This window comes from Gracilinanus agilis, chromosome 4 (genome assembly GCF_016433145.1).
Source record: "Gracilinanus agilis isolate LMUSP501 chromosome 4, AgileGrace, whole genome shotgun sequence".
Classification (NCBI taxonomy): Eukaryota; Metazoa; Chordata; class Mammalia; order Didelphimorphia; family Didelphidae; genus Gracilinanus; species Gracilinanus agilis.
The window spans coordinates 499,827,487-499,840,903 of NC_058133.1; the positions used below are offsets into that span (position 1 = coordinate 499,827,487).

The 13,417-nt window shown below is 57.9% G+C and overlaps 1 protein-coding gene across 1 annotated transcript in view; it reads left to right on the top strand.

Annotated features, from left to right (window-relative positions):
- The window catches only part of CASTOR2 (cytosolic arginine sensor for mTORC1 subunit 2), a 99,996-nt gene extending 92,838 nt beyond the window's left edge, over nucleotides 1-7,158 (top strand). The window contains exons 3-9 of the mRNA XM_044673065.1: nucleotides 3,639-3,832; nucleotides 4,467-4,599; nucleotides 5,060-5,183; nucleotides 5,530-5,640; nucleotides 6,283-6,365; nucleotides 6,852-6,946; nucleotides 7,038-7,158. Coding sequence (XP_044529000.1) covers nucleotides 3,639-3,832; nucleotides 4,467-4,599; nucleotides 5,060-5,183; nucleotides 5,530-5,640; nucleotides 6,283-6,365; nucleotides 6,852-6,946; nucleotides 7,038-7,103 — 806 coding nt within the window. The 3' untranslated portion in view covers nucleotides 7,104-7,158. The remainder of the gene's footprint in view (nucleotides 1-3,638; nucleotides 3,833-4,466; nucleotides 4,600-5,059; nucleotides 5,184-5,529; nucleotides 5,641-6,282; nucleotides 6,366-6,851; nucleotides 6,947-7,037) is intronic.
- Nucleotides 7,159-13,417: the final 6,259 nt, after the last annotated feature.

Genomic DNA, 13,417 nt, shown 5'->3' on the forward strand with positions numbered 1-13,417 from the left:
GAGAGAGGGAGGGAGAGAGAGAAAGGAAAGGAGGAAGAGAGAAGAGGGAGGGGAGAAGGAGGAAGAGATGGAGACAGTGATATTTGAGGAAGAATGGAAGGAGAGGAAGAGAGAGAAAGGGAGAAAGAGGAGAGAGAGACAGGAGGGGGAGAAAGAAAAGGAGGAAGAAAGAGAAGAGGAAGGGAAAGATTTAAGGAGGGAGGGAGGGAGGGAAGTTAATATGCTATCACAGGTAGTAAGTTTAAAAAGTGGAATTTAAAAGGGAAAGGAGGTAGAATTTGGACCCGGGACCTCTTACTTAAATCCAGTACCCTTTAAACAAGTCTTGAGTGTTTTATTGGAGGGATGAAGTGGGGAGAAGACTGTGTAAAGAGGGGGAGCTGTGGAAGGCTTCTTGGAGGCGATGACATTCCCAAAGGCCGGGTCTAGGGACCAAGGCAGACCACCCCAAATTAATAGCAAGTAGGTGGAAGGCTCCCATCACACTCCGGAGGGCTTTGGATGGCCTGGCTGCTATTTTTAGGGAGTGGAATGTGTGGTGACAAAAATAATCCCTTTCGGCCTTTGAATAGGTTAGACTTTGCTCCCAGGGAAATTTTGTGTGCTTGGTCTCTTCTCCAACCGTCCCTTGTTCACCTTGACCGTCCTTTGGTTGGGAATATATAGGAAACACATGACTTGGGGAGAAAACTCCTCAGAAAGCATTTTAGGAGCCCCAAAAGGCCCCAAAATAGCAAAGAAGAAAGCAATGACTCCGCTTGACTTGTCTCACCAGACAGGCCCGCTCTGGGCTCCCCGGGACCGTCTCCTCGATTTCAGTGCCCAGGACTCCCCCAGAAGACGCAGAGCCCCTATTCTTGGCACTCACTTCCCAGCATCTTCTCTTTTAGGTCTCCGGGCAAAGGCTGGAAGGGTTTCTCTCCCAGGGCCAGAGTCCATGGCGCCACGACCACCCAGGGGCTCTGCCAGCCTCTTGGGTCTAGGACAATCCCCGAGGACAGACCCATCCAGCCCCCCAGGAGGCGTCGGGGGCATTCAGAGCTCGGCTCCCCTCCCTCGACTCTCCAACGGGCCCTGCGGAGCGTCTCTGATTCTAGGACACCCCAAAGTCTACCCCAGCTGGATTGTAGGGCTCTGATTTGTATTCCTGGCACAGGGCCACATCGGAGGCGTTTAATCAATATTTACGGATTGATCAGTCCAGAGAATGGGAGCTCGTGCAGGGCAGGGCCTTGTTTTGGCCCCAGAGCCGGCCAGAGACATGGAAACTAGAGCCGGCTAGGAGCCGATGCTTTTATTCCCAACCAAAGCAACGGCCCTTTGGGGAACCCCCACCAAGGCACCGTGTTACCTTGGCCCAAGAACACATTTCTAAGCTTCTTTCTGTCCCTGTAAAGCTGCGAGTTCTTGATAAAAGCACGACACATTTTTGGCCTTTTGTCTTAGCCTGATAAATGGACTGATTTGGGTGATTTTTACATTTGAAGTGGAAATGCCTGTGTTACCACCTCACGCAATGAAAGCCCTCTGAACCTTGTCATGCCCTCGAATTGTGGATTCATAGAATCCCAGACACCCAGCTGGAAGGAACCAGCCACCATCACCACCCCTCTCATTTTCCAGATGAGAAAGCCTCCCATAGGAGGGAAGGAAGTGACTTGCCCAAGGTCACCCAGCTACAAAGTAGCAGGACTGAGATTTGAACCCGGGTTCTCGGCCCTCTTCCTCCTTTCACCTGACTATCTCCCGGCAGCTGCTGTTGTCTGCCGCAGCACCGGGAATCAGAGGAGGAGAAGGGCGGTTCTTGCCTTCCCATTCGTAAGCCTGATTCCCAGAAGCATTCCCGCCCCCCAGCCTCAGCCATCCGGCTAAGCTGCCCCCTGGGATGACCTGCCTATGGGAAAATGTGGAAATTAATCCCACAAATTGGGCTTTCAGGATTAGTCGGAGCCAGGCGGCCCCTCATCCCCGCTTGCCTGGCCTGCTGAGGCCCCGGCTTGGTCACCATGGCTACTGAAGCTGGGTTGCCCTGGGAACCTGAGCAGCCATGTGCAAGTTTCACAAAACGGTCCACGGCCAAGGATGGGAGGGAGGGTTTGCTGCGGAACAGGTGGGAGACGGAGGTGCCGAGGGCTCTGGAAGGGGGGGACGGCAGAGATTCCCAAGCCCCGCCCAATTTTATGTTCTGGGAATGTAGGCCAGAGTCAGACAGGGAGAATCTATTAAGTGCCTGCTGTATGCAGAGTCTCGGGGTACATACACTGGGAGATATCAGCAGGAAAGTAGCGCAGCAGCGGATAGAGTGCTGGATTCAGGAAGATTTGAATTCAAATCCAGCCTCAGATACTTAAAAGGAGCCGTGTGGCCCAAGGAAGTCACAAAACTGGCCCTCAGCCTCAGTTTCTTCATCCATAAAATGGGGATAATGATAGCATCTTCTTCAGACATTTCTTGTCACTATAAAGGGCTTCACAAACCGTAGAACACTTTGTAAATTCGGACTAAGATTATCAGAGGACCCGAGTGGGGCATCTCCACACGGACCCTTACCCTCTGCTGCCTCATCTGTAAACAGGGCAGCCAGGAAGGAGACAGACAGGGAGAGACTGTAAATCTGAGATTCCGCAGGATGGAATTAAAGGGGCTACTTTGGTGAGAATATCCTATACAGGAGTGAAAGTCGGGGAAGACGTCTGAGGGACCTGAGCTGAGGGAAGGGGGTAGAAGGAGGAGCTCATGGTAAAAGGCCTCATTTTTTCTTCCATAAAAAATAGGTACGGTGTGTAACTGAGAGAGTAAGAGAGAGGAATGCCATGGAGGGCTAAAAAAAAAAGAAAAGAACATTTCAAATAACCGTTGGGCAGAATGAGATAAAAAATCCATTAGGGAAGAGTAGGATTGCCGTGGTGCCTGCTGGGAGGGTCCAGTTGAGATTAAATATATTCGTCATGGACTTCAGGTGGCTTTTTCTAGCCCCGCTTGGCAACCTGTGAATAGGAATAAAGATCAGGTGGTGGCAGGAATCCAGGGCTGGCCTTAGTGATGGGCAAGAAGGAACCAAAGAATCCAAGATGGGGGATACGTAGCATCCGGTTAAAACTGGTTCACTGAAGAGTCAAGGAAATAAGTACGGGAGAAGTAGTGATGTGATGATGGTCATGGGGGGAGGAAGAGTAAGAAATGGAGGTCAAAATGAGGATGAATGGAACATGGAATAATAACAGATAATGATCAGATAAAGAAATGGCAGACAATGAAGGTCTAGAGCAGGGATTCCCAAAGTGGGCGCCATCGCCCCCTGGTGGGTGCTACAGCGATCCAGGAAGGCGGTGATGGCCGCAGGTGCATTTATCTTTCCTATTAATTGCTATTAACATTTTTAAAAATTCATTTCCAGGGGGCTAAGGAATATTTTTTCTGGAAAGGGGGCGGGAGGCCAAAAAAAGTCTGGGAACCCCTGCTCTAGACACTTGTGGACGGTGCCGAGATCTAGAAGGGTACCGCCATCTTTGTGTGTGGCTACGCTGGAACAGAAGAGGAAGTAGGTCAGGGGAAATGAATAGGCCGAAGAACCAGAGCATGTAGAGCCGTGTTAAGTCTGCTGGATGGCTGCTGGCCTAATCCTCTCTCCTTTACAGAGCTGCCATCCTCAGAGCAACTGAGCGTGGCCGACGCGACGTGGCTCGCCTTGAACGTGGTGTCTGGCGGAGGAAGCTTCTCCAGCTCCCAGCCCATCGGGGTGACCAAGATTGCAAAGTCGGTCATCGCCCCTCTGGCAGACCAGAACATCTCGGTGTTCATGCTTTCTACCTACCAAACAGACTTCATCCTGGTAAGGCTCCCACTCCCACGGGGGGGACATTCCAGGCACCTCTGCTTTGGCCTGGGGCGCCTGAGCCCGTCCCTTCCAAAGTCCTCTCTAGACGCTTCCTTCTTCCTCTCGGTTACCACGTAACGTGGGCCCTTTCGAAGGGCCGAAATGTCGTCTGTCACACAAAAATGATGTGTTTTTCCAGGCCTTTAGCTTTCATCTTCTGCCTTTTTTTTCCGAGCTAAAGTCTGAGGAATCTTTTATTTTTATAGCCCACCATGGAATAGAATTTGAATAGAAACCATGTAAGATTTTTTTGACAACCAATTTCAACTGGTTTCATCCCGTACCTTCCCTTGGGTGGCCGCCATCTCTGTGCCCGCGGCCTGGCGGTGGAGAATTCTCTAGTTCCTTTCCAGGAGCAGAGATTTAGGGGCAGGTCTAGGGAGGAGCAGAAAAGGCGGATTCCCCTCTCACGCCCCGTCGAGTCATTAAGCTGTAGTGGGCCGAGCTGGGAGGAAGCTCCACGGCCCCCTCAGCCAACCTCTCTTCTTAGACGTGGAGGACATCGAAAGAAGAGCAGGGACTTGAGCGGGCGTGTCCTGCCCCGCACCCCCGGCTCTCCCCAAATTCCAGACCCCCTCTCGTCCCCCAGGTACGTGAGCGGGACCTGCCCTTTGTCACACACACCTTGGCGGCCGAGTTCACCATCCTTCAAGTCGTCAATGGGGAGACGGTAGCAGCCGACAACTTGGGCATTACCAACGGCTTTGTGAAACCCAAGATGGGTAAGAGGAGGTGGCATCGTCGAGGACGTGGGCACAGGAGAGGGGCGTCTTACCAAAAATGAGGCTGGGGGCAGCTGGGTAGCTCAGTGGATGGAGAGCCAAGCCTAGAGACGGGAGGTCCTAGGTTCAAATCCGGCCTCCGACACTTCCCAGCTGGGTGACTCTGGGCAAGTCATTTAACTCCCATTGCCCACCCTTACCTCTCTTCTGCCTTGTAACAAATACACAGTATTGATTCCAAGACGGAAGGTGAGGGTTTAATATTTTAAAAAATGAGTCTGTCTTCTCCCCCATCCCCTGCCCATTCCAACCGGATCTCCTTCTCGTGGACTGACTTCCTAGATAGAGAAAGCCCGTGACCGCCTCGGGAACCTTCCTTTGGTCTCACCGCCTTTGGCATCTCTCCTCCAGGGCGAAGGCTTTAGGCTCTAGCTCTGGTCTTCTCTTTGTTCTCTTGCAGTTCAGAGGCCGGTCATTCACCCTCTCTCCAGCCCCAGTAACATGTTTTGTGTCACCAGCCTGGACCCCGACACGCTGCCCGCCGTGGCCACACTCCTGATGGATGTCATGTTTTACTCCAACGGGTAGGTCCCGGCCTGGGAGGGAGGAGCGAGCCGGCCCTCGCGCCTTGGCAAAGGAGGTCCGAACTCGGGGCACCCCGAGGCCGGAGCTTTGGGTCCTGTAAGGGAGGGAGGCGTCCCTGCCCTCGGGGTGCCCCTGCTCGGAGGGAGCCCCTCGTCCGTTAGGGAGGCCGGCACACGGCCGCCTCCGAGGTAGCCGCTCTCCCAGAGACAAACCACGGCATAAACTGACCCTGACCGTGGATGAGCCACACGTGGCACCTCGACGCGCCTTCGCCAGTGCGGCCGAGTGTCCGTCGTGCCAGATCTCACGTGTGAACGCCGTCCTCCTCTCTCCCTGCCTCCCTAGAGTGAAGGAGGCCGTGGTAGGCAGTGAGGACTGCGGCCACATCCGTTTCTTCTCCTTCTCCCTGATCGAGGGCTACATCTCCCTCGTGATGGACGTCCAGACCCAGCAGAGGTGAGTCCTGGGGCTCCCCACCGCCATCTTTCTCCCTTTAGGCCTTGACCCCGTGGGCGTCCTGGGGCTGGACGCGCGAAGCTCAGGGCCTGGCCGGGCTGGACTCTCCCACCTCCTTGGGTCGGGGCTGCTCCGTGTCCTGGACCCGGGGGGATGCCGGTGCCGGATCCCATTCCCAAGACTCCCTTGGCTGTGATATCTTTGGCTCCGTGGATGGAGAGCCGGGCCTAGAGAGGGTCTGAGATGGGGAAGGGGAAGGTTTAAAACAAATTCTATGAATAAATTTAATTTTATAAATTTAAAAAATAAAATCATTAAGACCCCCAAAAAATTCTATGGATGAGGCAAGCGTTGACTTGCTGGGGGACGGGATTCCACGGGGGCTTCCTCTTCACGTTGTCCAGAAGCCCCCCACCTTCGCCTTTCCCATCTGTCCACTCGAATGGCGTCAGAGTGAAAGAAGGTGGCCGAGGCAGGCGCATTGGGAAGCCGTGAGGCTGGCGGAGGAATTCTGAGATGGAGGGCGGCCGTAGGCCGTCCCGGCCCCCCTCTCTTCTGGGCCAAGTCGGGGGCCACAAAGGAGCGGCCTGGGGTGCCTCGGGCGGTCTAACGGAGGTCTGGGGGGTCTCGCTCCTTTCCCAGGTTCCCAAATAATCTGTTGTTCACGAGCGCGTCCGGAGAACTCTGGAAGATGGTGCGGATCGGCGGGCAGCCCCTTGGCTTCGGTAAGTCGCTCCGGCCCTTCGTGGGCCTCCTCAGGGCCGGGCACTGTAGGGCCAACCTCCACCCGCCTCCGGGCCCCCCTCTGTAAAACGGGGATCGCAGCAAAGGAGAGGTTTTCAGAGCGGAACCCTGAAAGGCAGGGATGGAGGATGACGACCCGGGCAAGAGCTTCCCTTTCGCTCTCGATGTCCTCGTCGATCGCGACAATCATAGTAATAATAACGAGAGCATTTTAGGGTGCTTTAAGGTTTGCAAAGCTCTTAGCAGACACCAGCTCGTTCGCCCCACTTTACTGATGAGGAAACTGAGGCACGGGACCCTTTCATGACCTGGATTGGACGCTGGGTCTTCGGACTCAAAGTCCGGCGGCCGCAGAGCGTCGGGACCGGGGGGGGCTGTCCAGCCTGGCAGGAGTTGAGGCTCAGGACGAGAGCCGAGGAAGGCCGGACCAGGGAGGGCCGCAAAGGGCCGGACTCTTGTGTTCCCAGATGAATGCGGGATCGTCGCTCAGATCTCAGAACCGTTGGCGGCCGCGGACATCCCAGCCTACTACATCAGTACCTTCAAGTTTGACCACGCGCTGGTGAGCTCACGGCCGGCCGGCTGGAGGGGGGCGCAGGGCGAGGCGGGGGGGGGGCACCCAAAGGGCTGACTCTGCTCCCCCTCCCCCACAGGTACCCGAAGAGAACATCAAGGGTGTCATCAATGCCTTGAAAGTCAGCCAAGCGGAGAAGCATTAGAAGCGCCCCTTTTCCCCCCATTCTCCCCAGCTTCCCCCTTCCCCGTGTCCCCTCCCTCGCCCCCCGCCCTCCCCCCCACATTCTTGCAGTATTTCTTTACAAANCTTGCAGTATTTCTTAACAAACCAGAAAATGGTCCATCGAGGCCACCATGGACAGAGCCAGCAAGGAAGGGCTCTGAGGGGCCGCCATAGCCTTGCCCCGGGGCTGGGAGTGCCGATGTGGAGCCTGACGTGAAGTGGGGTGCGTGTGTGTGTGTGCGTGGGGGGCACCGACAGCCCCCCGGCTTCTCTAAGCCTCCTGGCACGGGCGGGGACGCCCCGGACACTCCACGAAGGACGAGAGACGTGCCCGGAGCCCAGCTCGCCGCTGTCCGGCTTCCCGTCTCCCCCTCGTCGCCTGGGCCGGGGAAGACGCCGCCGTCTCCTGAGAGGCCGCCAGCGGGCACGGACGGTAGTCGGATGATGGGGGGACGCTCTTTTCCGAGCCTGGCACGAGGCTGCCTCCGGGACGCCCGGCGATGGCCTCGCCCGGCCGTGCTTCGGCCCGGGGCCTTCTCTTGGTTTGGGGGTAGCCCCCCGGCCTGGGACCTCCGGACTTCTTCTTATCTCCCAGCCCCCACACACACCACTGGCACACCCCATCGCTCAGAGAGGGCAGCCGGTCTGCGCAGGCCCAGAGAGAACGTCTCACCGGCCTCGCTCGGGCCTTAGAAGGAGCCGGAACTCTGGGGAGGGGAGAGGTCGAGGGCTCCCCGGCTGGCCTCCGGCCCTTCCCTCTGCTAGCCTTAAGGGGGAGGGGGCCGGAGGGGCGAGTCATTTTTGTCCTGGCGAGCAGCTTTGCCCAGAGGCCCCCCCAGGGTCTCCCTTCTGAGCCCCGGAAGGTGTAGGGGGCGATTTTAACTCTCCCGCCCCCCGGACCCCTTTGGCCCTCCTGCTGCTGCCGGGCCCTCTAGGCCGGGGTCTCCATGGAGAAAATCGCCTCCTCCACTCCCCGTCCCTCCCCGAGTTGTAAAATCCAGCGAGGGGCCCGCAGGACCAGCCCTTCAAGAGCCATCTGTAGCCTCGCACCCCGCGGGCCCTTCTTCCCCTTGAGTAGCATGGGAGGCCGGCCCAGGCCGTGCTCCCCTCCGTCCTCGGCCTGCCTCCACCCGGACACGGGGGCCCCGCCGGCCCCCTGGGCCGCTCCCGGAACCTTCCGCTCGGCGGCCCTGTGGTCTGAACCGCCCCTTCCCCGCCGGCCCTCCGATGCCTTCCCCGGAGACGAGGAGCCCACAAACGGGCAGGGCCCCCCTTCTCCTGCCTCCCGGCATCCCGGGGGATGGCTCTGGGCGGCTTCAACCTCTGAGACCATAATAGACCCAGACACGTAGCAGCGGACGGTTGTTAGAAGCCGAGCGCCACTCAGGCCTGCCCCCCAAAACACAGGGCGTCCATCCTCGGGGCAGGGGGGCCTCTCGGGCCTGTTGGGCCACAGGCGGGAGCCCCCGTGGATGACCAACAGCCAGCATTAGACTCCGTCTCCCTGCCCTTCCCGATGTCCGGAGGCCCCTCTGGGCCCGTCCTGTCCCCCGTCCCCGGCCCGCTCCCCGGCGGCCTCTCCCTCGGACCCTGGGCTCCCTGCCCTCTGCCCCTTCCCCAGCCCCGGACACGTGGCATTCATCAAGCGATTACTTGAACTCCGAGGCCACTTGAATGAGCCTTAATAGAAAGAGAAAATAATAACCATGTTTTAGTTTCTTATTTAAAGTGTTTTTTGCACTCAGGCTGTTTTAGTCAAGTTAATTTGGCAGTGGAGGGGAGCCCTTTTCTGAGAGGGTTTAGGTCACAGGGGACCCCTCCCCCCGCTCTCCTCCCCGCCCCGGCCCCCCAAAACTGACCTGAGCCACACGGAGCCCCCTGGGTGGTGCTGGGTGCCTGTGCCTGGCTCGGGGACACGTGTGGTCCTGGGGCTGGGGAGGAGATGGGGGGCGGGAGGGAGCCACCAAAGAGAAGTCATGCTGGGCTGAGGAAGACGGGGCGGGCAGGGTGCTTTAGCCCACGCTGGGCCTCGCCTCCTCCAGGTTTGTCACTCAGAGCGGCAGGTCCATCCTTCAGGATGGTGGCTTCCTCCTGGGGTTTCCATCTTGAAGCTGGATTAAAGCGCCAAAGGGGACAGGAGAGAGCCCCAAGGAGGGTCCCGAGCCCCGGCTCCTTCCCCGACGCCCTTCTTGCCAAGGCCAGCAGAGTTGCGCCGTTCCCCTGCCTTGTCCAGGCGGTCCGTGGGAGAGGCCGAGCAAATAGCCTCCCCTTGTTCTCCCCCTGAACCTGCCGGAGGGAGCTTTTCGGGGCTCCTTTAGGCAAGGGAGGGAGAGGAGGATGGATGGGAGGGAGGAGGAAGAGGAGGGCACAGAGCTATACATCGGGGATCCCCCCCCACCCAACCCCCTCTTAAAAAATGACTGTGTTTGATTTTGCACAAAACTCTCGAGTAACCCAAAGTTGTCGATTCCTTGCTGGTCCCCAGAGGGAGGCACGCCGGCGCTCTCTGGCCCCTCGGATGTCTGGGTCCACCCAAACCTTCTCCCTTTCCCGTTTTCCCTCGGACTTTCCCAGGTGTTCCTCCCCGGCCTTTTCCTCCCTGCTGTGTGGTACGAGTCCATCCATCCGTCCGTCCATCTCTCTAACCCATCCGAACGCGTTGTGCTCGCCCGGACATCGCCCCATCGGACACAAATATAAATACCTGTGTTTTATGTTGATAGAGAGAGATAAATATATATATATATATATGCTGTAAATAGCGTATAGACCTGAGCAATATATATATATATGTTAATATATACCGTGAGTGTGTGAGTGCGTACACGCACGGACAGACAGACACATCCCGGCTCTCGAGGCGGGGGGTGCCCGCGGGATGCTGCTGCCGTGGCAACCGCCTCCCGGTCCAGGTGCTACGCACACACACAGTCACCATCTATTTTTCATTCAGATATATGGGCAATACAACTATTTAGATAAGCCGTACGGATTTTTCAAACCTGATGTCAAACAACCAGCAGCCACAGTTCGCCTGGGGTCAGAGTCGGGGCTCGGAGGGCCCCCGACGCCGAGCCGGAGCGGCTCTCTGACCCCCTCTATTTTGTCCTGTAGCCACTGGGCTCGCCGCCCTCTGCCCTACCGTCGCCTCCTGGTCCGTCGGGCAGACTCGTGGCCGGACTGGCCACCACGGCCCGGCTGGCTCGTCTTTGGGGAAGGGGCCCCCTCGGGGGTTTGGCTGGGCTTTTAATGACGTAGCTGCCCCCTCTGCCCTGTTGGCTTTGGGGGGCCCCCGTGGCGGGGCGTCTCCAAGGGGTCATCTTGGGGCTCTCAGCTTGGACCCGGGGCGGCCCTTTCCCTCCCTTGCCTCTCCCGAGACTCGCCCTTGGCAACTGACCTAAGGACAGGTTTTCCTCCGTTTTCCTTTTTGATATTCTTCTTGTTATTAGACTAACCCTTTTCAGGAAAGGACACCCTTGATGGACTGAGTCAGGGGAACAGCGAGGGGCGCAGGGGCCTAGCCGGCAGCGCCCCGGGGCTCCCCGCGTCTGGCCCCTCGGAGTCCAAGGAGACCCTGAGCGCTCTTACTGCGCCCACTGCTTGGAAAGGGTGCTGTGGTTGGGGGTTGTTTTGGGGAGGGGGGTGCGGGGGGTTGTGAGTGTGTATGAATCACGTAGCTTCTAAATAGGTTAATCTTTATTGTTCTTCCAGACAAGATGTGACTTAGAAGCCCTTGTCTGCTGCCTCTTCTCCTGGCCGTCTGGCCGTGCCCTCACTCGCTGGGGTCTCCCCAGAGGCCGCCTCCTACCCGCTCCAAGGGGAAATGGGGAAAGGGGGCGTTTTCTGGTTTCTTTGGTGGTGTTCCTGGAGGAGGCAGGCAGGGCACTCCGCTCTCCGCCGTCTCTCAGCCGTCCGCCCGTCCCGTCATCTTCTCCCTCCTCATCTTTTGGGCAGCCTCTCCAGAGGGAGGGGGGCGATGAGATCTGAACCCCGCTTCTTCTCACGCGGGACCCCGGCAGGTGGAGGGCGGCCCGACTGAGGGAAGGAAGCCACCCCGGGCATCCCACCCTGGGGGTACCCTGTGGGAGCCACGTGCGCACGGGGCTTCTCCTCCCGCCCTTTTTACCCAGTAAGAGACGACGCCCGCACGGCCGCCTGCCAAGCTCTGGGTATTTGGAGCGGGGAAGAGAAGGAGGCCAGCGCAGGGGCCCGGTGGCTCGCCGCTGGGGATGGAGGGTTTGCGTCCTCGCCCTCCCCCTCTCCTCCCCGAAGCATCCCACCCTCAAAATAACTGTCCCTTTTAGGGCTGCACACATTTCTACCTCCTTAGCTTCTCCCGTCCCTCCACTCCACGGCCCCGGGGCCGCTCAGAGGGCCGCTGGCTGGGGTTTCACCAGAGTCCTCGAGGAAGCCGAATTCTGGACCGCACGGGGGTCCGGCTGGTCATTTCTTTAGTCCGGATGCTGGTGTCCTCCCGAGCATCAGAAGGGCCCTGGGAGCGAGTGGGTAGGATGAGCTCTGAGAACTTGGTCAAACACCCCCCCTTCCCCTCGGGTGGCCAGGAGGGGATGGCCTTGAGGCGGTCTAATGATGGGACCCGTCAGCCCCGGAGGTCCAAGAGGCCCCAGGCCAGGATGGGAGCTGTTGGGAGAGACCAGCGAACGGAATGATCTATGCCGGGATTTCTTCATTTAAGCTCCTCCGCTAGGCCAGGAACGCTGTAGGGTTCCCAGTGGAGGCCTTTCCTTGGGTCTAGGCAGAAGAACAAGGTGTCGATTAGGCAGGGAGGCCTCCGCAGGCCTGCAGGGATCCTGGAGACATTTGCCCAAGGCTCAGGGAGGGGAGGCCCTTCTCGCCTCCTGGGAGTTGGCAGAGGAAGGAGGGCTCCCTGGTTGGACGGCAGAAGTGGAGGACCTCAGCTCCGTCCTCCTGGCCCGCTGCAGGAAGCTGGGTCACATCGAGCCAAGTTCCACCCGGAGGCTTTGCTTTTCTCTGTGCCCCTAGTGGACCACCGGCCTGGCACCTTTTCCTCGTTTTAAGCTTCGGGCTGGTTAGAAAGAGCAAGACCAGGCCACTGTCCTTAGTGAGAAGAGGGAAGACGCTTTTCCTGCCCCGCTCAACCACCTTGAAAAGGCTCGTGTTTGTGGGGTGAGAGGCCTGAAGGAAAGGGACGGGGGGTCCGAGCCAGGCCAGAACCCACACGGGAAAGCACTCGACTACCCCAAGCGCCAAAAATCTTAAGTACGTTAAGGAATTCTGCCTTTTGTTTTCGATGCTATAGCTATTAATTGTCCTTTTTTTAAACCTCTCTTCCTTCAGTAAGCGGCTAGAGCGTGTCCGTTTTCATGCAGCCATCTTGCTACGACCTGCAAGAGGAAGCCAGTTCTCTTAACGGCTGAAGGCCGGATGTCATCAAAGGCCCCCAGGCGTGACGGGGCCCACCTTCCTCTCGGCCCCGGCTCTAGCTGCCAGGACATTTGGGGATCTGGCAAGTCTGGCTCCCTTTTCTCGTTCCTTTCCACCTAATTTCTTTGAGGAAGGGAGAAGGTTTGAGGATTATATGGTAGCTTCCTTGGCCTTCTGGATGAGTTGAATGGAAGCCTCCTTCGGCCACCTGCCATGCCACCATTCTGTAGACTTGGATAGTGGGACCAAGTCAGGCAAGCCTCCATTCAGTGGAGGAAGAGAGGAAGTCACCCTCGCAGTGCCACCAAGGATGGAGAAGGGGGAACACCAATTCCTGGGAACAGGAAGACCCCCTTACTTAGGCAGTGAGGTCAGGCCCTCGTCGATCCCTTTGGTGGCCTGCTTTAAGAATATCAGTGCCTGGGAAGGCGCCATTTTCCCCTTTAGGAACAGTTTGACCCTCAAGTCAATAAAACGGGGTTGTCGTTCTGAGGAGCAAAAGGCAACCCAAAGGCAAGATGATGGGCTGGCTGGTGAGCAGGGCTTGCTGGGAAGGAGGGAATTCTAGCAAGAAGTGAAGACCACAAGTATTAGCATTTTTCAGAAGGTGTTTCTTTGGGGCCCTGGATTGGGAGCAGAGACAAAGAGGTCAAGGCCGGAGAAGGCCCAAGCCTGCAGCCTGGTTGGATGGCTTTCTGGGATGGAAGCCAGGGTCTAGCCAGATAGCCCTTTGAAATGTAGTCCCCTCCCCTCCCCTCCCCTCTCCTCCCCTCCTCCTCTCCCCTTCCCTCCCCTCCCCTCTCTCTTCCCCTCCCCTCTCCTCTCCTCTCCTCCCATCTCCTCCCCTACCCTCCCCTCCCCTCTCCTCTCCTCTCCTCCCCTCCTCCT